Here is a 25729-nt window from a genome sequence, read left to right on the forward strand (position 1 = left end):
GCTCTTTATCTGACCTTCAATTCTGAATGATAGCTTTGCTGGATAAAGTAATCTTGGTTGTAGGTTCTTGGTATTCATCACTTTGAATATTTCTTGCCACTCCCTTCTGGCCTGCAAAGTTTCTGTTGAGAAATCAGCTGACAGTCGTATGGGTATTCCCTTGTAGGTAACTCGGTTTCTTTCTCTTGCTGCTTTTAAGAGTCTCTCTTTGTCTTTTGCTCTTGGCATTTTAATGATGATGTGTCTTGGTGTGGTCCTCTTTGGATTCCTTTTGTTTGGGGTTCTCCGCGCTTCTTGGACCTGTAAGTCCATTTCTTTCACCAGGTGGGGGAAGTTTTCTGTCATTATTTCTTCAAATAGGTTTTCAATATCTTGGTCTCTCTCATCTTCTGGCACCCCTATAATTCTGATGTTGTTACGCTTGAAGCTGTCCCAGAGGCTCCTTACACTATCCTCGCATTTTTGGATTCTTTTTTCATTTTGCTTTTCCCGTTGAGTGTTTTTTGCTTCCTCGCATTTCAAATCATTGACTTGATTCTTGCACTCCTCTGGTCTGCTGTCGGGAGTCTGTATAATATTCGTTATTTCAGTCCGTGTATGCTTAATTTCTAGTTGGTTCCCCAATATAACATCAAGGGTCTCATTAGTTTTCTTGTAGATCTCATTAAGTTTATCGGCGGCTTCTAAACAGTTCTTGAGAGACCTTAAAAGTGTGGTTCTGAACTCTATGTCTTCCTTTGACAATTTTGTCCTGTTTCTTTGTCTCTGCATTTTGTTATGCTTCCTTGGTGCACCCCCTAGTGGTCTTTGTTCGCAGTCTTATAGTTAAACCTTGATTGTTGTAGCTAATCCCAGGGAGGGTTTGACCTCCAGGCCAAGTGGCTATGAGAATCAGCTGTGTCAGCAGTGAGAGAACTTCTGTCCTCTAGGGAGGTGCTAATCTAGCCTTTGCCTGAGGCTATCCGGCAAATGCCTCTGTGCAGGGCTTGGGCGGGGCAGGGCGGGTCGCACAGGATCAACAGGGTGGGCCGGAGAGAGCAGTTATGGCGGCTCTCAGTCCTGTCCCCAGGGGCTCTGCCTCTCTGAGTCCCAGCACCTGCTGCAAAGCTGGGAGAGAAAGCTGCACTCGCTCTGACCGAAGCCAGACAGTCCCGCTTCTCCCGTTTGAGTCTGGGTCCCTAAAGACTCGCCTGTATCTGGAGCTCAGAGTCTGCGACTCCCTCCCGGTTGAAAACAACAACCGCGCCCTCCGCCGCCAGCCCGCTCCGCGCACTCCGCACCTCAGAATTTGACTTCAGCACTGCGCATCCTCCGAGTGTCCGTATGCGTTTCTCTTTCCTCCTAGTTGTAGGACTTCCACTCAGCCAGCGTTCCTGTGGTTCTGGGTGATGTCCCTTCCGTCTTTTAGTTTTACTTTTGAAGTAGTTGTTCAAAGCAGCAAACTCCGGCGTTAACCTATGCCGCCATCTTGGTTCTCAACTCTTGTTATTTTAAAAACTATTCGACTTTTACACATTGGGGTTTGAAGAGCAGTTACACAGATATCTTCTCCACCCGTTCTCCCGTGCTGTCTGGGTTGGGGTAGAGTGGCTTAGCAGCACGTTCAGTAGTGGTCACGGATAATGTAAAGCAGATCATCTCAAAGGTGACATACAGCATGCCACAGTGATTCTCACGCCGGCAGCGCCAAGCCTGTTGATTCTGCCGTTCTCGCCACATACAGCGTTCATTTCCCAGCAGAGCCCCTTTGGCTGGCTAGCCAACAGAACCCGTCCCCCCTCTAGACTTCAACATTAGGCATGCCTTCGTGCCTTGCTACCAGCCTACTAGGAAGTCATTCACGGATATTTTTAGTATTCAGTTAATTAAGCTTCTTTTATTCTTAGGATCAAATTTTCATCCTTGTTCAGCCTCCTGATTGTTTCCTTAGCAGGCTTAGTTTTCTGAGATGGTTTATTGTTTTCGGAGTCAAGACTTAAATGAATCTTTCCTAGATTAAATAAAGAATGCTTCTTAGAAATGAAGAATGTTTTTTTCCACAGGGAACAATGGCTGCTAAATGGCTCTTGAGGAGTTTTTAAAACTAGACAAGCATTCTTTTTAGAATGGTTTTCCCTGAAGCAATCATAAAGTTTCCGCCAGTATCCCGGGCAGACGAACAGCCTACTTAACAGCCAGGCCGTGCTTCTCATCCCTTTCTGCACTAGAAGAAAATTATTCTAAAGTATAATTGGAAATAAATGTGGAAAGCTATAGTGTTGTCTGCACTTGGGAAGCAATAGATTAGGAAGGAACCTTTATCATGGCTGTTACAAAGCACATTCAGTCTTAGAACCATGAAAACCTGTATTAACACTTGCATGGAACAGTGGCAATTTAGAGGTGATGGCAATAAATAAAGGACACCTTCCTTTAAGATAGCCCTTGGTTTTGCTCTCTATATCGGATTTAAATATAGTGAAAATGATTCCTGAAACACTATTATTCACATTTGTTTTTCAGTTGAATAGTTCACAGATGCCAAGGCTGGAAGGTACGAGATTATGAATAAAAGCACTTAAGTAGAAGTTTCCCATTTTTTATTGAGATATAGTTTATATATAACATTATTTTGGGTTCAGATGTATGGAGTAATGATTCTATATTTATATAAATTGCAAAATGATCACCACAGTAAGTCTACTTAACAACCATCACCACACAGTTAAGATTTTTTCTTCTTGTGATGAGAACTTTTAAGATGTACTTTCTTAGCAACCTTCAAAGATACAATACAGTGTTATTAACTATGGTCACCACACTGTACATTACATCTCCAGGACTTACTTATTTTGTAAATGGAATTTTGTACCATCTTTACCCATTTTGCCCACCCTCTACCCCCGGCTTCTATCAACCACCAATCTGAGTTTTTTTGTTTGTTTTTGTAGATTCCACATGAGTGTGATCATATGGTATTTCTCTTTCTGACTTATCTGACTTAGCATAATACCCTCAAGGTCCATCCATGATGTTGCAGAAGGCAATATTTCCTTCTTTTATATGGCTGAGTAATATAACATTGTGTGTGCATGTGTGCGTGTATCACATTGTCTTTATCCATTCACCCATCAGTGGACTCTTAGGTTGCTTCCCTATGTTGGCTATTGTAAACAGTGCTGCAGTGAACATGGGGGTCCATATATCTCTTTGATTTAGTGTTTCCATTTTCTTTGGATAAATATCCAAAGAGGAATTGCTGGATCACTTGGTATTTCTATTTTTAATTTTTTAGGAACCTCCATACTGTTTTCCATAGTGGTTATACCAGTTTACAATCCCAGCAACTGTGCACAAGCATACCCTAGTCCAGTGGTTGCCAACTGGTGGTCCGCGGACCACTAGTGGTCCGTGAGGTCCGAAAAGTTGGCAACTGCTAGTTTAAGGAAACCTTTGGAGCAGCGGGAGCCAACTGGTGGCCCGCAGACCACTAGTGGTCCATGAGGTCTGAAAGGTTGGCTACCGCTGCCCTAGTCAACACTTCTTGTTTATTGATATATTAATGATAGCCATTCTGACAGGTGTAAGGTGATATGTCATTGTGGTTTTAATTTGTATTTCTGTCATGATTAGTGATGTTGGGCATCTTTTCATCTGACTGTTGGCCATCTGTATGTCCTCTTTGGAGAAATATGTGTTTAGGTCCTCTGTCCATTTTTAAATCAGATTGTTTGTTTGTTTTTTTGTTTGTTTGGTGTTAAGTTGTATGAGTTCTTTATATATTTTGGATATTAACTTCTTATTGGATGTATCATTGATGAATACTTTCTTCCATTTGGTAGGTTGTCTTTTTTTTTTTTTTTTTTGGTTGATGGTTTTCTTGCAAAAACTTTTTAGTTTGATGAGTCTTATGTGTTTATTTTTTCATTTGTTTTCCTTGTCATAGGAGATATATCAGAAAAAAAAATATTGCTAAGAGCCATGTCAAAGAGTTTACTGCCTATGTTTTCTTTTAGGAGTTTTCTGGTTCTGGGTCTTACATTTAAGTCTTTAATCCATCTTGAGTTTATTCTTGTATATGGTCTAAGAAGGTGGTCTAGTTTCATTATTTTTGCATGTATCTGTCCAATTTACCCAAAGCCACTTGTTAAAGAATGTCTTAACTCTATTGTATAGTCTTGCCTCCTTTGTCATAGATTAATTGACCAAAAAGGCATGGGTTTATTTCTGGGCTCTTTATTCTGTTCCACTAATTCATTCGTCTGTTTTTATGCTATTACCATGCTGTTTTGATTACTATAGCTTTGTAGTGTGCTAGGGGCATGGGCCTGACAAAGAAGAATTACTAAGTAGGCTGAGGGGCAGGGACCATGGGAGAGAAAAATTGCTAATTATCTCGCTAGAAAAGCAATGTGTTATGATTGAACCCAGCCAGGTGTGACCCTGCTCGTAAATTTTATGTAAACTTTTTACCCTGCCAGTACCAGGGACGGCTAATGAACCGCTTTGCAGTTTGTTTTTTCTTTTTTAAAAAAATACTTTGTAGTGTTGCAAATAAATGGTCTTGCTGTACTCTCGGTCGACACTGCAAGCTGTGGGGCTCTTACGGGAAGGACATGGCTGACAGTCAGCTGACCAGCTTAATAAAGGCTCTTAAAATTTAAATTCTGAGTCAATGGTCTATCTCGCTGAGCTAACCCATAACAGTAGTATAGTTTGATATGAGGTAGTATGGTACTTCCAACTTGGTTCTTCTTTCTCAAGGTTGCTGTGGCTATTCCAGGTCTTTAGTACTTCCATACAAATTTTAGGATTATTTGTTCTAGTGCTCTGGAAATGCCATTTGTATTTTGATAAAGATTGCATTGAATCTATAAATTGCTTTGGGTAATATGGACATTTTAATGATGTTAATTCTGACATGAGCACAGTATATGTTTCCATTTTTTTGTATCTTCTTTAACTTCTTTAATGTTGTATAGTTTTCTGGCTACAGGTCTTTTACCTCTTTGGTTAAATTTATTCATAGGCCCTGGCCAGTGTGGCTCAGTTAGTTGAGTGTTGTTGTGTGCAGCAAAAGGTCACTGGTTCCATTCCCAGTCAGGGCACATGCCCATGTTGTTGGCTCAATCCCTGGTCAGGGTGAGTGTGGGAGGCAGTTGATCAATGTTTTTCTCTCACATCAATGTTTCTCTCTCTCTTTCCCTCCCTCTCCTTTTGTCTCTCTCTCTAAAAAAAGAGTCAATAAAAAACATATATTTTTAAAATTACTCCTAGGTATTTTATTTTTGATGCAATTATGAATGGGATTGTTTTAGTAACTTCTCTTTCTGATAGTTCATTGTTGGTGTATAAAAATGCAACCAAGCCTTGCCAGTATCGCCAGTGGTTAAACATTGACCAGTGAGCCAGAAGGTTGTGGTTTGATTCCTGGTCAGAGCACATGCCCCTGAGTTGCAACCTTGATCCCTAGTAGCAGGTGTGCAGCAGGCAGCCAATTTGTGATTCTCTCTCATCATTGATGTTTCTGTCTCCCTCTCCCTCTCCCTCTCCCTTCCTCTCTCTGAATCAAAACATATTTTAAAAATAATAAAATAAAAATGCAACCAACTTCTGAATATTAATTTTGTATCCCACTACTTCAATGAATATATTTACCAGTTGTAATAATTTGGGGTGGAATTTTTATAGGGTTCTTTATGCATAGTATCATATCATATCACCTGCAAATAATGACAGTTTTACTTTTCTTTCTTAAAATTTTTTTAATTGGTTTAAGAGAGATGGAAGGGGTGTGTTGCGGGGGGGGGAGAGAGAGACAGACAGACAGACATCCATCTGCTGTCACACCTATTCACACATTCATTGGCTGACTTTTGCACAGGCCCCAACCAGGGATTGAACCTGCAACCCTGGTGTATTGGGACCATGCTCCAAACAACAGACCTACCCAGGCAGGGCTTACTTCTTTTCCAATTTGGATGCCTTTTATTTCTTTTTCTTTCCTGATTGCTCTGGCTAGGGCTTAAATACAATGTTGAATAGTGGTAAAAGGAGACATCCTTGTCTTGTTCCTGATCTTAAGAAAAATGCTTTTAGTTTTCCCCCATTGAGTATGATGTTAGCTGTGGGTTTGTTATATATGGCCTTTATTATGTTCAGCTAGGTTCCCTATATTCCCACTTTGCTGAGAGTTTTTATTATAATAGGTGCTGGACTTTATCAAATGCCTTTTTTGTATCTGTTGATATCATATAATTTTATCCGTCACTATATTTATGTGGTGTATCATGTTAATTGATTTGCGGATGTTGAAACAACCTTGCATCCCAGGAATAAATCCCACTGGATTTTGATCTTCTTTTTGTTTCAGTATTTTCAGTTTTATGATAAAAATGCACATGCAACAAAGATGTGATAAGTCATTTCTTTGCTCTAATTGCATTCAGTACTTGCTGTTGAGCAGCTTTCTTTTCTTTTACCATCTCAACAAACCCTTTGCATTGTTTCATGCAGCACTTCTTCGTCCTGCTACTTCCCCCCATCTTTCAGGTGCACTTAGTGGGTATGTTTACAAAGCTTGCCCAGGGTGTGAAATCTGTGCATGGACCTTCAAATTGTTCTGAAGGTGTATCATTGTCTGCCTGGGGCACCACTCCATGCTCTCTAAAATTTACCGAAAGCCTTTTTGTTTATGTCATCTTTTTGATGAGGGTCAAGTTTTTGAAAACTCTGCGTTGCAGTAACATCTTTGGTGGTTCTCTTGACTCCAGAAGAACGTATGTTACAGCTGTAACTTCCCATCTTGAATTTGTTCCAGCAGGGAAGAGGCTCACAGCTTCACTCCGTAATTCCAGATCTTCTCTGACCAATTCTCACTGCCATTTCCACCACCGCCAGTTGATTTCTCTGCATTCTTTAGATCAGCGGTTCTCAACCTGTGGGTCGCGACCCCTTTGGTGGTTCAACGACCCTTTCACAGGGGTCGCCTAAGATCATCCTGCATATCAGATATTTACAGGATGATTCATAACAGTAGCAACATTACAGTTATGAAGTAGCAACGAAAATAATTTTATGGTTCGGTCACAACATGAGGAACTGTATTTAAAGGGCCAGAAGGTTGAGAACCACTGCTTTAGATGCTTGTCATGCATGAGCCTCAGCTTCCTCTTTCTCTTTTCTAATTTGCTCATTTATTCTCTTTTCCCCCCTACTTCTTTGTTGATGATGTGTTTCATTCAAGCACTATAAACTTGCTAGTTCAAGGCAGTCACAGCTAACCCACTATGCCTCATTATCAGAAAAGTGATTTCAGGTCTTGCATGAGTTTCAGAGTTTTTGCCTTTCCATTATAATGTCTTTTCTAGGTGTTTTTCCTTCTTTGCCAGTAGTGCTTGTTGTCTAATTTCTTCCTCTTCTTTCTCTTCAGCTAAACAAGCAACTTCTCATTCAGCTTGTCTGTGATTTTCTTTAGCTTCTTGCTCCTTCTATTTTGCTTCTGCTTTTGCTTTCTTTTCTGCTTCTATCTTGGCCTTTTCTTCTGTAATTTTTTATTCTTGGATTATAACTATATGCATTGTCAACTACTGTTCATATCCTGTCCATTTCCTCTTTTTCCTTTGTGCTCTTGTTGCTCCGTTCTGCTTTTAAGTCCTCCTCTCATCAGGACACTCTGCTTTTTATCTTCTTCGTCTGAATAAGAAAATTCTCTCCAAGAATAAAAATTATACCAAAAAGAATAAAATACATCTATATCTTCAAATGATGAATTCGTATCACCAAGTTTAGGGAAACATTTTTTTTTATTTGACCATCTGGAATTTCTTTCAAACACAGGAAAACACTTGGAAGAAATTATCCTTTGCTTCACTTTTAGAAGGAACCAAGTTATCAAAAGTAGGATCTACACTGTTAAGCGCTGGTCTTTTCACTGGATCGGATAACATTTCATAAGCTTTAGCAATGCAAGTGAAGTGGTCATTATCTCCTTCTCTCCTTGGTGCACCAGCTGCGTTCCCTTTGTCTGGGTGATGTTTTAAAGCCTTTGCTTTATGAGCTGCTGATCTGTGTCCCTGGAGCTTTGTATCTTACATGGCCCAGTCCAAGTGCTGCCTAGTGGTCTTGGTGCTGTCAGGCGTTGGATCAAGTGTTTTCAGCGTGGGAAATTCTTCTAACTGCAATTCTTCATCTTCTGATTCTGCTGATAACTCTTTCTTATCCTCCAGTTTCTGAAAAGAGGCAGAAGCATTTCTGTTTCTCTTAACAAAAGCTTCAGACCATCTTCCCACAGGATCACATTGCAGTGTTGAGGCTGTGATTGGAAATGTTAAGAGAGGCTTCAGTGTATTGCTTGGAATAAATCAGCGGTCAGAGGGTGGGCGATGGCAGGGCCTTGGCCACTGCAGTGCTCAGCAGGAGCAGCCTGGTGTCCCCCGGGCCAGCCTGCGTCCTAGGTGGAGGGCACTTAGCATCACCCCCTCCTCGCCCCAAGTTCTTCCTACCTCCTGGTCTGAGCCTCCCACCTTGGCTCTACAATCGCCTGTAGGGTCTTTTCAATGTATTACTGAATTTGGTTTGCTAGTATTTGTTGAGGATTTTTGCTTCTATGTTCATCAGAGATTGGCTTATAATTTTTTTTTTTTTTTTTGGTAATGTCTGTGAATTTGATCAGTGGTGCTGGCCTTGTAAAATGAGCTTGGGAGTCTTCCCTCCTCGAGTTATTTGGAATAGTTTGAGAAGGATTGTCACTGAGCCAACACATATTATTTCTTGTCTTTTTCATAATAGGCATTCTAACAGGTGTGAGGTGATAGCTCATTGTGGTTTTTGATTTGCATTTTCCTGATGATTAGTGATGTTGAGCACCTTTTAATTTACCTGTTGGCCATTTATATGGGAAAGCAAGGGACTCAAAATAGCCAAAACAATCTTGAAAAATAACAAGGTTGAAAGACTTACACTTCCTGATTTGAAAACTTATTATAAAGCTACAGTAGTAAAGACAGTGTGGTACTGGCATAAACATGTGAATCAATGGAAATAAATTGAAAGTCCAGAAATAAACTTACATTTATGGTCAGTTGATTTTTGCCACAGGTGCCAAAACCATTCAATAGAGAAAGAATAGTCTTTTCAAAAAATGTACTCCGAGTTATAAATATATTCAAAGCCATTTAATCATATCCTTAAAAGGTCAATTTGATTCTTAGGATATATTCCCAGAAGTGGGATTGCTGGGGGAAATGATAGCTCCATTTTTCATTTTTTTGAGGAAACTCATTATTGTTTTCCATAGTGGCTGCACCAGTCTGCATTCTTTTTTATATTATTAGTATATATTTTTATTGATTTCAGAGCGGAAAGGGGAGAGAGAGAGAGATGGAAACATCAATGATGAGAGAGAATCATTGATCGGCTGCCTCCTTCCTGCCCCCTCCTGGGGATGGAGCCCGCAACCTGGGCATGTGCCCTTGACCAAAATCAAACTTGGGACCCTTCAGTCTGCAGGCTGATGCTCTATCCACTGAGCAAACCAGCTAGGGCACCAGTCTGCATTCTTATCAGCAGTGTACTAGGGTTCCCTTTTCTCCACATCCTCCCCAGCATTTATTGTTTGTTGACTTATTAACGTTAGCCATTCTGGCAGATATGAGGTGATAAATCTCTGATAATTAGTGATCTTGAGCATTTTTCATATGTCTCTTGGGCATCTGTATGTCCTCTTTGGAAAAATTCTAGTCAGGCCTTTTGCCCATTTTTTAAATAGGATTGTTTATCTTTCTGGTGTTGAGTTGTATAACTTCTTTATATATTTTGGAGATTAACCTTTTATCAGATGAATCATTGGCAAATATGTTCTCCCATCCTGTGGGTTACCTTTTTGCTTTGCTGATGGTTTCTTTAGCTGTGCAGCTTTTTGATCTGATGTAGTCCCATTTGTTTATTTTCCCTTTCCCTCGGAGACATATGGCCAAAAATATTGCTCCAAGAGATGTCTGAGATTTTACTGCCTATGTTTTCTTCTAGGTATCTTATTTTATGTTGTTGTTGCAGTGGTAAATGGGATTGCTTTTTTAGTTTCTCTTTCTGAGAGTTCATTATTGGGATATAAAAATGCCATTGATTTCTGGATGTTGATTTTGTATCCTACTACTTGCCCAATTTATTTATTAAATCTAATATTTTAAGGTGGGTTCTTTAGGGTGTTCTATATACAATACCTTATCATCTGCAAATAATGACAGTTTTACTTCCTCCTTTCCAATTTGGATGCCTTTTATTTCTTCTTTTCTGGTTGTTGTGGCTATGACTTCCAACACTGTGTTGAATAGGAGTGGTGAAAGTGGGCATCCCTCTCTTGTTCCTGATCTTAAGGGAAACAATTTTTGCCTATTGAGTATTACGTTGGCTATAGGTTTTTCATGTATGGCGTTTATCATGTTGAGGTATGATTCCTCTATTCCCACTTTGTTGAGAGTTTTCATCTTTATGGGTGCTGGGTTTTGTCGAATGCTTTTCCTGCATCTATTGATATGATCATGTGTTTTTACCCTTCATTTTGTTTATATGATGTATCACATTTATTGATTTGCAAATATTGTACCAACCTTGCATCCCTGGAATAAATCCCACTTGTTCCTGATGTATGATCTTTTTAATATATTGCTGGGTCCAATTTCCTAATATTTTGTTGAGGACTTTAGCATCTATGTTCATCAAGGAAATTGGCCTATAATTTTCTTTTTGTGTAGTGTAGGGTTTGGAATTAGGATAATGCTGGCCTCCTAAAATTAGCTTGGGAGTCTTCCTTGTGAATTTTTTGGGATAGTTTGAGGAGGATTGTGTGTGATTTTCAACTATAAGTTTAATGGGTTAAAGGCTATTGGTACTATTTCTTTATGAGAGCTTTGATAGCTTATGTCTTTCAAGGAAGTTGTCCATTTTTATATTTTGAAATTTACTGCCATAAAGTTGCTCATAATACTTTATCATTTGAATGTTTTATAGAATGTGTACTGCTACTCCTCTCATTCTGGTATTGGTAATTTGTGTGTTCTCTCTTTTTTCCCTAAGTATGGGTAGATATTATCAATTTTATTGACCTTTTTCCCCTAATGGCATGGTTTAGATTTCACTGATCTCTATTGTTTTCCATTTCTATTTCAGTGATTTTGGCTCTTTAATTTATTCATACCTTTTTTTTACTATTCACTTTGGGTTTCATTTACTCTTTCTAGTGTATAAAGGTAGGAACTTAAGACATTGAGTTAAGACCTTTCTTTTTATCTAATATCTAATAAGTGTTTAGTACTTTAAAAAAATACTCATTTTCCATGTAAGTACTGCTGTAGATGCCGCCTATAGATTTTGGTGACTTTTTCTGTTTTCATTCCCTTTTGATTCTTCCTTTGAGCCATATCTTTAGAATTATGTTGTTTAGTTTCCAAATATTAGATTTTCCAGATGTCTTTATATTATTGATTTCTATTTTAATTCCATGTGGTCAGAGAAATAGTTTGTACAATTTGTATTCTTTTTAATTTATTGAGACTTGATTCATGGCCCTGCCATAAGCTTATCTCAAGTACCATGTATACTTACCTGAAAAGATTGTTGCCGAACCGGTTTTGCTCAGTGGATAGAGCGTTGGCCTGTGGACTCAAGGGTCCCAGGTTCGATTCCGGTCAAGGGCATGTACCTTGGTTACGGGCACATCCCCACTGGGGGGCGTGCAGGAGGCAGCTGGTCGATGTTTCTCTCTCATCGATGTTTCTAACTCTCTATCCCTCTCCCTTCTTCTCTGTAGAAAATCAATAAAATACATTAAAAAAAAAAAAGATTGTGTATTCTGCTGCCCTTGGGCGGCTTGCTCTGTAAATATCAAGTTGGTTGTTAGTGTTGTCTGTCTTACAGTATATCCTTATGGATTTTTTTTAAATTGTAAGATTTTCAGTTATTTCTTCAAATATACGTTTCTAGCCCCATCTCCCACCTTTCATTCCTTTACTGTTTCTGTACTCACATACGTGTGTTTGTGTTTCCTTTTAGTAGTTTCTGTCATTGTCTTCTAATGTGTTATCATGTGTTAATCCTAGCCAGTAGGTTTTTCATCTCAAGACATTGTATTTTCCATCACAATGAGATTTCTTTGGGTCTTTATATTTTATATTTTTAAATATATTTTTATTGATTTCAGAGAGGAAAGGAAAGGGAGAAAGAAACATCAATGATAAGAATCATTGATTGGCTGCCTCCTGCATACCCCCTACTGGGGGTTGAACCCACAACCTGGGCATGTGCCCTGACTGGGAATCAAACAGTGACCTCCTGGTTCATAGGTCCACGCTCAATCACTGAGCCACTGTGGCCAGCACTTTAGGACTTTTTATGTCTTCCATGTCTCTACTTGGCATGTTCAATCTTTCCCCTACCTTTCTGAATATATGAAGAATATTTATAATGTTTTAATGCCCTTGTTCTATAATTCTGCCACCAGTGTCATTTCTGGGTTTGATTCTGTTGACTCATTTTTCTTTTAATTACAGGATTATAGTTTCTTGCCTCTTTGTACACCTGGGAATTTTTGTATCAGGCATTTTGAATGTTTTGTTGCTAGATACTATAAAGATACATGTTTATTTGTGTTATATATTATGGATACCATACATTTACACACACATCCAGATTAGGAGTGAAGTGCATCTGAACTGCCTCCCCTTTATGTGTATTTTACGTTTTTCTGGGATACAACTAAGTTATTCAGAAGCATTGTGATCCTTTCCGGGCTTGCTCTTAATATTTGATAGGCAGGACCAGCGCAACCTTTAGGTTAGGGCTAATGTGACCCCACAGTGAACACAACAATCTTCCAGCTCCTCTTCCAGGTGCCCCGACTACCATTCCACTCTGGCTGTTGGGAATGTGACCCAACCCAGCCCTGAGTGAGCTGCAAGAACCAGCCCACTTGCTTCTCTCCAGGCTCTTTCCTGGGCCGCAGGGAGTTACAAGAGCATTTTCTGATCTTCAGTTGGACCTGAGTGGAGCCCCTGCAGGCCAGTGGCTCTCTCCCGTGCTCTGTACTGTGGATTCTCCCGGCTCCGCCTCCTGGGATTCTCTGCTGTCTCCTCAGCTTTGGGGCCTGCAGAGCTGTGAGCGCCCTCCCCACGGTGGAGCCTGTGGGCTGCTCCCTTCAGACAAGAAGCTGAGGCAAATGTAGGACTTGTGTTTTTCTTTTCTTTTCTTTTTCAGAGATCTTTGTCCTGCACTCCTCTTTTCCAATGTCCAGAAATCATTTTTTCAAACATTTTCTCTAGATTTAGGTAAGACAGTAGGGAAAACCCAGCCCTTGTTGCTCCATCTTGTCCCTAAGTGGAAATTACTTGTTGGACTTTGAATGTCTTCCAAATATTTCCATTTATTAATCAGTAAGCACCTACTAAAGCAGGCCCTGACCCTCTGACCGAGAGGAGATACATCCTTACCTGTCCCCCATGCCACTGCAAGTCAGGAACTGCTGCATTCACAGCATAACCAGGTTCCATTTGTATTTTATTTTTTATACACCGGACCAGGACAGAGGATCCTACTCCCATGATTTTTGTAAGGCTCATAGTATCTCAGTAGCCGCTGCAAACATCTTTAAAGCTAAATTAATTTCACTAAAAATAGTGAAGGGGAAATGTAATATTTGAGGCATATACAGTTTGAAATGAAGACAAGTCAAGATACCCGTCTTGGGTTGAAAGCAGTGGTTTAGGAGCTAAAAGTCCTGCTTCCAGAGGGAGAGCTCTCTCCCAGGCTTCGCAGCAGGTCACATGATTCCCCAAAGGCAACCAGGGCCTGGCCTAGTTACCATTGTCCCTGTGTGCTGTGCTCCCTGTGACCTGCCTCCTTTGAAGGGCTCACTGAGCTGGAGCCTGGCAGAGAAAGTGGGGGTGGGAGTGAAGAGCATCTGAACTGCCCCACCCCTCAGCGTGATAGAAAATAGACCACCACTTGGCTCCTATGGTCAGCTGCCCACTCAGCCCTCTGCAGGGTGCCAGCCTTGCAGGCCCATCCTCTTGTCGGGGGAATCCAGGAAAGGGCCTTGGAGCAACAGTGATTGGCCCCACTGCTGGCCGGCTGCTCCGCTTCGAGCTGCAGCTTGCCATGGGACTCTGCTTTAAAAGCTAACGGATATCCCTGCGCCAAGGAGAGCAAGAAAATAATCTGAATGAGGGTGCTGAAGTCTCGGTGGGGAATGAAGGAAATCAGGTTTGGACCCTGTATTTTTATGAGAATGAGGAAATACAACCAACACCATGAAAACCACGTGAGCAACAGACCAGCCACTTCAGTGGGAGGGAGAAGGAAACAAAGCTGAAGCGTATTTACTAGCTCACAGAAAAAGCCAGGAACCTTTTAATACTAAGATTGGAGCTGACTACTAGAAAAGTCACGCTGTGTGTGTGAATTTGAACCTTGGCTTTTGGTGGAAGAGGCTTCAGACTTGTTAGCAAAGTGGCGGGAAACGAGGTGGCCTGGCTGGCTACCTAGACTTTCACAAGCCCTTTCCCTGTCAGCTGCCCCTCACGATATTTACAGTGGAATTATTTATATAGTGTAGTGTCTTTTGGAGGGAGCTTTGCAGTTAGTGTTTTTCCATTCACAAATTTTACGTCAGACACCGAGTTGAGAAGGTACCGCACCTCGCTTGCAGATGAGAAACGGGGCAAGTTTCAGAATCAAGAAAGGTGAAGGGACTTGACCAGTGTCCCAGGTGCAGGGACCCAGGCAAAACCAAAAGGCTCCAAATTTCAGATTCTGTGGTCTTTCTGCTAGAACGTGCTGCCTCTCCCAGGGTTGGTGAAATGTGCTCGGACCAGTCCTCAGGCTCACGCTTTATGATCCTTTGTCCTGGCTCACTCGGCACACGCGGTCCCAAGGTGTTTGTATGTCGCTCAGTGGGAAGTTTTCCCATAAAGACAGCAGCGTCTAGAACATGGGACTGGCCCGCCTTGCATCTGGAGAGGTTATGAGAATGCTGGTTGTGGTTTTCCTCACAGTTCCCCCATTACTGCCTCGTATCATGTGGTCCTTTGCAAACTATACTTTTGCAAAAATCAGCATAAATCAATTCCATTAATGTAGAGAAGGGCAAAAGTTGCTAAGCAATGTTCCTAGGGGTTGGTCCTCATAGCCTAACTTTAGTGTCGGCTTAGACATGAACAGCAGCGGGCTGGGCTTCAGGCTTTCAGTTACAAAGGTCTTAACATTTGTTTGCTCAGATAATTTATAGAGTGTTTAATGGGAAAGCAAGGGACACTCTGTTAAACTACAGATTAAATAGTAATTATCTTTCCTATGACCAAACCATGGAAGGAAATTGGCAATAATTCCCTTAAAAAAAGAAAAGAAAAGAAAAGAAAAGAAAAGAAAAGAAAAGAAAAGAAATATATCACCCAGCCTGCATGGCTCAGTGGTTGAGTGTCAACCTATGAACCAGGTCAGGGCACATGCCCGGGTTGCGGGCTCTATCCCCAGTGTGGGCATGCAGGAGGCAGCCGATCAATTATTCTCTTATTGATGTTTCTCTTTCCCTCTCCTTCCTTTCTGAAATCAATAAAACTATGTATTTTTTAAATGAAATATAAAAAACCAAATTTATTAAATGGCTTAATATATCCTACACTGATTTCCAACCCACCCATATTTTTCAGATTGAACCAAATCAGAAATCAACCAACCGATTATTATTCATGTTCTAGCAAACTAACTTTCCTTTTATCCCTGTCTTCTAAACTCAAAGAAAACCAGCGCTGGTTTTGATAAGTGCACACAGATGTTAAAGGAGGCAGAACTGGGCGGGCTCTCACATAATTACCTCAAGCTCAATTAGGCTGAATGTGAATGCTTTTCCGCTACATTTAGGTCTTAGTTGTCCCCAGAGTGTCAAATGTTGGGTGTGATGACTTCTGTGAAATAGCAGCTTGAAGAATCTACCCTTTATTATCAAGATTAGACTTTTTACAGATCCCCACCAGTGTACACCTCTGTGAAGGCATCGAGCTCGTTATATTGTAACTAGGGGCCCGGTGCACGAAATTCGTGCACTGGGTGTGTGTGTGGGGGGGTGTCCCTCAGCCCAGCCTGCCCCCTCTCACATACTGGGAGCCCTCAGGCGTTGATTCCCATCACCCTCCAATCGCAGGATCGGCCCCTTGCCCAGGCCTGACGCCTCTGACAGAGGCGTAGACCCCCATCACCCTCCGATCGCAGGATCAGCCCCTTGCCCAGGCCTGACGCCTCTGACAGAGGCGTAGACCCCCATCACCCTCTGATAGCCTGATTGGCCCCTTGCCCAGGCCTGACGCTTCCGCCAGAGGTGTCAGGCTTGGACAGGAGACCCCCATCTCCCCCCGATCACTGGCTCTGACCCCCGCCCAGGCCTGAGGCCTCTGGCCCAGGAATCATGCCTGGGCAGGGGACCCCCATCTCCCTCTGATCGCTTGCTCCACCCCCCGCCCAAGCCTGACGCCTCTGACCCAGGCTTCAGGCCTGGGCAAGGGGACCATCATATCCCCCCAATCCCTGGCTCCGCCCCCCACCCAGGCCTGATGCTTCGGCCAGAGGAGTTGACCCTCATCACCCTCCGATCACCAATCACCGGATCGGCCCCTTGACTAGGCCTGAGGCCTCTGGCAGAGGTGTCAGGCCTGGGTAGGGGACCCCCAGCTCCCCGTGTTGCAGGCTCCACCCCTGCCCAGGCCTAACGCCTCTGGCCTAGGCGTCCGGCCTGGGCAGCGGGGACCCGCAGCTGCAGCGACCCCGTGACCGTGGGCTCCACTTTAGGCCCAGGCAAGGGACCCCTAGCTCCCAGGACTGCCAGCTTCAACCGTGCCCAGCTCCCATCGCTGGCTCCACCCCTACTTCCTGCTATCACTGGCCAGGGCGGCAAAGGCGCCTGATTGTCCAATCATGGCTGAGGGGCAGGGCAAAGGCGGCCCCAGGGCCGCCTTTGCCCTGCCCCCCAGCTCTTAGCTCCCCCCTGGGTTTCCGATCATGGTCAGTGGCAGGGGGCTTCTTCCTGCTTTCCCTTTCGCCTCCCTGCATTGTGCCTACATATGCAAATTAACCGCCATCTTGTTGACAGTTAACTGCCAATCTTAGTTGGCAGTTAATTTGCATATAGCCCTGATTAGCCAATGAAAAGGGTATCGTCGTACGCCAATTACCATTTTTCTCTTTTATTAGATAGGATGACTGCTTTTCTTCTTGAGACTGTAATACAGGTAATGCTCCTTTTCAACTTTGTGAAGTAGGACCTGCACATAGTAGCATATGAAATTGCTCTTCATGTGACCAAAGTTTTATATAGAAAAAGAAAAGTATACCAGTATTTTAAAGTCTCTCTCTTTTTGTGTTTTTTAAAAACTTCTCACAAAGGATTTGCTGTAAGCCTTCAAGTCATCTTGTCCAATCCAAAAGCTGTATTTAAGCGCCGTGGATCCCAGCCAGGGATGCAAGAATCTGACTTTCTAAAACAGATAACAACTGTTGAAGAACTGGAACCGAAAGCAAATAACTGCACCAAGGTATTCATGTCTCATGTGCTGCTTGATGTGGCTGCATGCTGGCATTGAGGCTGGCTACCCCAGAGATTTCCCTCCCTCCCTAGGTCCTTGTGTGGCACACTCGCACAGAGAAGGTCAATCTAGCCAACGAGCCCAAGTACCACCTGGACACAGTGAAGATCGAGGTGTAACTGGGAGCAGCAGTGGGTGTGGAAGAGGACGTTTGGAGGTTAGGCTACAGAGCATTCAGGTATTGTTCATTTTACTTCAGTACAACAGCCTTTATTGACATCTGATGGACATCTGTTTAAACAGAGCTTGTCAGTTAACATAAGCTAATCAGTTGGTATAAAATGTATTTCTGTCTTCATTTGTTCTGCATGTTTTCTCTACAACTAAACTGGAAGATCTTTGTACAGTACAGCTAATGACACTGCAGGTACCATTTTTAGTATCTTATATACTTTTCTTTTTTTCCCCCATTTGGCCTTATAACTGGTAGAACTGAACAGGTTTTAGAAACAGATGACAAGTATTTTGTCCCCAATTCCTGACTTAGCAACATTAATTTATGTAAGGTTGGTGGCAGTATATACTGTAGGAAATGAAACCCACAAAAAAAGTCTATGGATCCATCTATTTAATATAGGGATAGAACATTTTGTCAATACTAGGCACCATAAAATGTAAACACAATTACTGTCATAAACCTGGATATACCTTCAAGGACTGAAAGTGGCTTTGTTTAGTTACCCTGTTTGCATATAGTGCAGAGAAAGGTCGTCATATTAGCACTATGTACATAAGAGGAGATCCAAATTACAAGAGGCAGATAAAATTCAAATTCTTTAAATATTTGTTAAACTAAGTTTTACAGTAACATCCAGGTTTATCCTCCTTTCACTAGCCACGTTCCCTGTTAAGCACATCATAACAATAGCACAGTGAAGGAAATGATGAAGTAAAAATTTTGATACACTAGAAAACAGTGCTCAGTGATACATTTACATTGTATTTATGATTAACCATTTGATCATACAGTACCTTCCTACAAGATTACTGGCTAATTTGGGGGTGGGGTTTATACTGTTAGAGGTATTACTAACATGATAACTATTTTCCTTATATGCAAACATTAGAGCTATAATTTTATTGAGTAAAACTGATTATGCAAGTTGACTTTGCAGCTTCTCAAATAATGTGGTTTATGAAGTTATGAGAACTATGAGCAAAGCTGCCCTGGACATGAAATAGTTTCTCAACCTGCTTTTCATCACATCAAATTTAATCAGTACAAACCAACACAGTCAATCAGATAATTCTTAATGTGAACAAATGGGGAAAAGAAAAAATATATATGTACATGAATAAACAGGGGAACTAGATGCATTTCAGCAAGGAATGTAGGTGGTAGCTCTGGATGAAACTCGTGTGCAGTCCTCACTTCCACAGCTGTGTGCTGAGAGTCTGACCCGATGAGCTTCCAGACCATCCTGCTGTCGTGCTGGGGGGCTGGGCAAAACCCAGCGCAGGGCTCGCACTGCCCACACTCAGGCCAGCCATCTGCTGGTTCACCTGTGAGAAAACACAGGGCTCAGCGTAAGAAGCTCACTTCACGTTAGACATTTTTAAATAGTTACCTGATTTTATTGGAAGCTGCCTCAAAGAGATACTGAAGCTTAATAGCAATTAAAATAAGTATTTTTTTGTCCATGTAAAAATCAGTCAAAGCCAACCATCACGTTTATTTCTCTGCAGAAAGCAACTACAGCTTTCTTCCCATTTTTAGCACTGTACTATATTTACTCAATTTCTTGCCCCAAAAGATTAACCACAACTAAAAAAAAAAAAAGTGCCAAAGCAATCTTTCAAGTTGTATCTAGGTATAATGAGTCTACTGTTCTTTCAACTCAAGTATTGCTAAAAACTAAGGAAATTTTAGAAGGTAAAATACTCCAAAATTAGAAATTGAGTACTGTAGCTTTTATTAACATCTTAAATGGTTCTATATACTTTGTAAATATTAAAGAAAAGGTCAAACATCTAAAATTTTCATTATTTGATAAGGTATAAGATTTAATGTGTTTTCTTCCACTGGAGTCATGTATGTATATAAGCATCTTAACCCTTTCCTTGTGGTTCTTACCTCCAAGATGACAGGTTAAGGAAAGACGAGGATTAAGTACAAAGTGGAGTTAAAACCTATGCTCAGGGTTGGATTGTATTGTTTGCGGTTTTTCAAAGACACTAATGTGAATTACATCACTCTAATGAGACGTAAGTGTCTATAGCGAAGGATCATTTCTGATACTTACTCAAGGTTGTTTTAACCACCTTGTCGTTGGCCAGTGGCTCTCATGCAGGGAGTGCTGGAGAACAGCCTTCAGCAGGCCTGGAAGTAAGGATCAACTCCTTCCTGGTTCATCCAGCACCTTAACCTGAGCTTACTTCAGCATTCTGGCACGCACAAGCTGTTACTGCCATTTGGTACTTACCATTTTTTAGATCCCCAGAGATTAGAGACCAGTGTAATATATTCTTTTAAATAGTAAAAATAACTTGGAGCATTCATAGGATATATAGTGATTTTGCTAATGTTGGTTAGAAATCACTATTGACTATTCTTTGCTCTCAAGGTGAAACACCTGACCAGAACATGAGCCAAAATGCTAGAAGCAGGTGGGATCTTATCAAAGAGGAGTGTAAAGGGAAGAAAAGTCAGGACTGAGCACCTAATATAGAAAAACTCATTTGAAGAAGGTAGTGTATTGGTAATGTGTCCTATCTTGGCACTAAACTAACTTAGGTAGAAACAGGATTTTATAATATGAAGGGATTTCTGAAACAAATATGGACTTGTCCATATCTTATGGGAATTCTTGAAGTAGTGGGTACTCTTTCTAAATATAAACCTAATTACAGGGTAAGTAAAAAGGAAATACAATGTTATAGAGATTTTTGAACAAAAAGATTTTTCATAAATCATGAACAGTAGCCTAGATTTTTTCCCTAATTTATGAAAGCTACACCCCTTCCCAAATTAGTAAAGACAGGTTGGTCCAAAGTAGACTATCAAATGCCCCACCAGGGAGCTGGGTTAAAGCGAATTACTAATTTCAAAGGTGATAGGGAGTTTCTTAGGATGCCAAGATAATTTCTAGCTCTTATAACTAGATTACAGTTATATTGGAAATGAAAGAATACTTCACATTTCTTTATAGAATATCAAGTAGGGACAAAGACAGATCATTTGTCTATCTGATACAACTTCATTATCCCTCCTCTTTCTACCAGATTAGATTTAAATACAAATAAAACAATTTAGAAAGTCTGATTTCTTCAATTCTGGATAAAGTGGAGAATAAATGACCCTTACCTGGGACAGGTTCCACGGGGGCTGTTGAGCTTGAGGCAGTCCAAACTTACTTGGGGGTGCACCCATCTGTCCAACCATTCCTCCTTGGGGGGCAATCACGTTCTGAGGCAGTGGCATCACACCAGTTTGTGCATTTCCCATAAACCCATTGGGGATGGGCATGCCCACCATCATGCTTGCACTCTGTCCCATCACATTGCCCATAAGGCCAGGAGCTGCAGGCACAGGTACACCCATTGATGGAAAACCTTGAAATGCAGTCGGTGCTTGTGAGGTAAATGGTATATTTGTGGGTCCCATAAATACACCTGAATCATAAGAATCATGAAAAGAAAATGAAGAGAACAGGGATACTGTATACAGCTGCACTCAATTCTATAATCACAGAAAAACAATTACCATTTTTCTGAACTACCCATAGCAAAATTTTTAATCTGGTCTGGCTGCTCCTACTGCTCAGACCAACTCATAGCCTACACTCTCAGAGCTGGTTATTTCCAGAAGCAGACAAATCAGTTATGAACCTGAGCAATTTTAATTAGAATAAATACATGGATAGAAAAATATCCATTGTGAAGACCAACCTGCATAGCATGAGATGATGTGCTGTTTCTGCTAACCTAACCCACTGGTCTCCCACTACCAAATACTCAGGTGCAAGTTCACTGTGCCTGGCTTTAAGGGAAGCAGGTGGGATCTCATTATTTTAAAAGAGGTAGTCTGACATTAAAACTATGTAAACAACAAATCTTACCTTGCTAATATTTATTATAATTATTTTTTAAATCTCAAACCTTTTTTGGAATTCATGTAATAATTCAGACTGCTTATTGTTTACTTGCAGAGAAAATACCATGCTGTACAGTTAAAAACTTCATGCAAATCAAATTTAAATTATTATTCAAAGATAATCTATGTCCTAAAAGCTTGTGAAACATTAAGTGATATGTGAACAGCTTGTTAATCTAAATGAATAAAGTTCTGTGACTCCTGTACCTGCTTTTTAATTCTAATGCTTTATTCATTTCAGTTTTGTAGTTGTGTAACTTGCAACAACAAAAACACTCATTACATAGAAAAATGGGGAAGAAACATAATTGATATATTATAACCACAAAGGCTCACTTCCAGTAATGCCACTGCAGTCCCTGAAAGCAGACTTCAAAATGAATTACCAGGAGCGCTCTGTGGCTGCACGGTCCCTGCGCCATACAGGGACAAGATGGAGTCTTTGGAGAGTTGTTTCTTTGTCACCTCTTCTGACTTGGTCGTTTGTTCCGTGAATAGATCCAGATCCCCAGATGTTACTGTAGACACAGTGGCAGCTGCTGGTACAGAGGACGTCCCCTGAGACAAATGCCAAAACACACTATCGAATTGTGCATACTAAAACATGACTCATCCATTACTTAAAATCCACGTGAAGTTATGAAATTAGAAATTCAACAACTTGTAGAAGGTAAAATGGTGCATTAAAGAGGATCATTCACAATGCCACCCAAAAACATTTAGGATAAAGGTATGATATTTACTGTTTTGAATGTATTAATGTAGAAAAGGTAGATTGAAACTCTTCAGGCGAGCGTCCGGCTCGTTTGATTGTGGCTTTAAAAAACATGTTTATTGCCCTGACCGGTTTGGCTCAGTGGATAGAGCGTCGGCCTGCGGACTGAGGGGTCCCAGGTTCGATTCCGGTCATGGGCATGTACCTTGGTTGTGGGCACATCCCCAGTAGGGGGTGTTCAGGAGGCGGCTGATCGATGTTTCTCTCTCACTGATGTTTCTAACTCTCTATCCCTCTCCCCTCCTCTCTGTAAAAAAAAATCAATAAAATATATTAAAAAAAAAAACATGTTTATTGATCTCAGAGACGAATCGGGAGGGAGAGAGAGAGACAAACATTCACGATGAGAGAGAATCATGGGCCCTAGCCGGTGTGGCTCAGTGGATAGAGCATCAGCCTGAACACTGAAGGGTCCCGGGTTCGATTCTGGTCAAGGGCACTTGCCCGGGTCGTGGGCTTGATCCCCAGTGGGGGGGGTGTTCAGGAGGCGGCCGATCCACGATTCTCTCCTATCAGGAATGTTTCTACCTCTCTATCCCTCTCCCTCTCCCTTCCTCTCTTTCTAAAAATCAACAAAAATGTATTTTTAAAAATAAAAACTCTTACTAGTACATAATAAATTTTGTTTACCTGCTAGACTGATGCTGAGTTTTTGCATCCCATCCTGACCACAATGGGGTCAACAGGTAGGGTATGTGGCTGTGTCTGAGCATCACCATTCCCGGGAGGTGCTCAGGCATCTCCCTTAGCAACTACTTCAAGGAACTGGTATCCCTTGGATTAAAGAACATTTCTACACCTACAGAAGACTGTAAGAGGGTCCTTCAAAGGCTGCTTTTGTCCGGGGGTGGGGGGCGGAGGCTCTTCAAAAGCTGCATTGTGATATTCTTATAAACCTAATCTAGATCAGTTTTAACCACAACCTTAGAATGCTTCTAATCTATCCAAAAATGAAGGACAGCAATACTTTAACCACCCCCACTCTCAACCATATCTTGTATTCCACTTTGGACAAGGGGCAAATGAACACAAATGCAAAGAAATGTAGACTTCAATACAAAACAAAAATTTTCACTTTATCTTGCACACAGGTAGTACAGTGGAACCTTGGTTCTCGAATTTGTTCCAGGAGAACTGTACAAGAAGTTATTTGTTTGAAAATGGAATCATTTTTTCCCATTAGAAATAATGTAAATTGAATTAATCCATTTTAGAAACTCAAATGATTCTCCATTTTAACCTTTCTTGTATACAGTGCTTGCCAGCAAAAGCTATGCACACACACTCCTCGTCATGGCGATACTTAAGCGTTAAATGGTCTGCATTGTTCCCCCTTGCTGCTCTGATACTAAGCAGAACACATGAAGTACACCAAAGCCTCAGATGTGGGGTCTAATTCTCCAGGCAGGTGCAGAGCAATTCATGCTCCAATGGTATCTAAAGAAGGCTAGCAGCTAAAACAACCTCACTAGAATGTTAGACCAAAAGAAACTGCTTTCCCCATAAAGTTCTTTTCTAAAAATAAATATTAATGATAAAGATCCATTTAAACTATTCCTAAGGAATCTATTTTCTCAACTCTAGTGGTAATTATACAGTGACTATCATAATATATGTAATAAAAATACATGTAATTAGTCTTCTCAATAAGACATAACTTCTATCTTATTAAAACTTTCCATCCAAACAATTCCTATTGGTCCAGTTTTTCTAGAGAAAAGAAAAATATTTTACCTAAAAAATTATGCTGTAATGAACCAAACTAGTTGCTTATTTGTAAAGTGTAAGTTTAACATAGAATCTTAGTTGTATGCTTAAGAGTAATCAATATTCCTAAAAGTTCATATATTTCACCTTAAAGAAAGACAAATACTGAATGACTACATTTATCACTTATATGTGTAAAAAAATTTTTAAAAATCAAACTCATAGAAACAGAACAGAATGGTGGTTGCAGAGGCTGGGTATGGAGGAAATACAGGGAGCCTGAGCCTGGTAAAAGGGTACAAACTTTCAGCTATAAGATGAATAAGGTCTGAGGATCTAATGCATAACAACATGGTGACTACAGCTGATTAATCTATACTAGAGGCCCGATGCACGAAATTCGTGCCAGAGTAGGCCTTCCTTCCCCCTGGTTGCCGGCACCGGCTTCCCTCTGGCACCCAGGACCCAGGCTTCCCTTGCAGCCCTGTCTTCATCTGGTCTAATTAGCATATTATCCTTTTATTATTATAGATTGTATAATGGAAATTTGTTAAGAGAGTAGAACTTGTGTCCTTCCCCATCCCCCCCCAAAATAAAAATGTGTTAATTAACTTGATGGTGGGAATCCTTTCACAATGTATACATAATATCAAGTTGCCGGAAGCCAGTTCCAGCATGTCAGCAAGGGCTGAATCATCTGGAGTAGCAAGAGCATTTCCCCAAACCTGAAAAGGGATGATTGCTTGCTGCCAGACAGCTCATGGCATCTTAATCTGCATGTTATTACCTCCTGTTGGCCGAACATCTGAACAGCCGAAGGCAATTCGCCAATCCGACAATGGATTCTGTACCTAACCCTGGCCTTTGATGTGTACATCTACCTCGCTTAGAACAAATTGTGTTAATAAAAAGCAAGGGGTCCTGAGACAAGGAGAACTTAGTTCCTTTAGCTAAGTCTTCTCTGACTACCTATAATGCCTTTCAAAATTATGTTTCGTCTCTGAACTCTTACTTAATTTACACACAGCCCTTCTCCAGATTTCTGAACTCTAGATGCCGGAACAAGAATCACTGGCATTATCAAGTCATTATGTTATGCATTTAAAATATATTACAATTTTGTCAGTTATAGTATTTAATGAATTAAATACTATACCTGAAATAGTATTTAAGGTATTAAACAATTTATAATTTTAATAAAGGCAAAAAAAGAAATTCCATGTAATGTTCAGAAGGCAATTCAAAATTTACCATTAATGCTGAAGAAAAAGTCCTGATCATTAATATTATGTTCTCAATTGTTTTTTTAAACATCACCAAAATAAAAAAGGAAGGTAGGTTTTAAGGCTAACTTAAAACAATTTATCTTCATAAAAAAGAATATGAATACTGAATTTGCTAGCATTTCTTATTCTATTTTACTGCAATCAGAAGTAAATAGTATCTTGGGGATGGCTCAATAGAGCATAAGAAAAGAAGTACTGGCTGCCAGTCAATAGTTATACACCCCCAGTTTAAAAACCTCAGAGGTAAGTGGCCTTGATGATC

At 40.8% G+C, this 25729-nt stretch overlaps 2 protein-coding genes and 1 pseudogene across 10 annotated transcripts in view; 1 reads left to right on the forward strand and 2 right to left on the reverse strand.

The window, feature by feature from the left end:
• B3GAT2 (beta-1,3-glucuronyltransferase 2) overlaps nt 1–17751 on the forward strand; it is a 60382-nt gene extending 42631 nt beyond the window's left edge. Inside the window, exons 3-4 of the mRNA XM_059701251.1 lie at nt 17407–17555; nt 17639–17751. Of these exons, the coding sequence (XP_059557234.1) occupies nt 17407–17555; nt 17639–17725 (236 nt within the window). The 3' untranslated portion in view covers nt 17726–17751. The remainder of the gene's footprint in view (nt 1–17406; nt 17556–17638) is intronic.
• On the reverse strand, nt 6577–8342 carry LOC132237165 (dnaJ homolog subfamily C member 2-like; annotated as a pseudogene).
• A 406-nt stretch (nt 17752–18157) lies between the features above and the next one.
• SMAP1 (small ArfGAP 1) overlaps nt 18158–25729 on the reverse strand; it is a 126597-nt gene continuing 119025 nt past the window's right edge. For 8 of the 9 annotated variants that reach the window (XM_059701249.1, XM_059701248.1, XM_059701250.1 and 5 more), the window contains 3 exons: nt 22086–22257; nt 20911–21218; nt 18158–19109 (listed from right to left, as the gene is read on the reverse strand). In XM_059701249.1, the coding sequence (XP_059557232.1) occupies nt 18975–19109; nt 20911–21218; nt 22086–22257 (615 nt within the window). In that variant the 3' untranslated portion in view covers nt 18158–18974. The remainder of the gene's footprint in view (nt 19110–20910; nt 21219–22085; nt 22258–25729) is intronic. The other variant, XM_059701245.1, reaches the window with a different exon arrangement.

The sequence above is a fragment of the Myotis daubentonii genome, chromosome 6, assembly GCF_963259705.1.
Source record: "Myotis daubentonii chromosome 6, mMyoDau2.1, whole genome shotgun sequence".
Lineage (NCBI taxonomy): Eukaryota > Metazoa > Chordata > Mammalia > Chiroptera > Vespertilionidae > Myotis > Myotis daubentonii.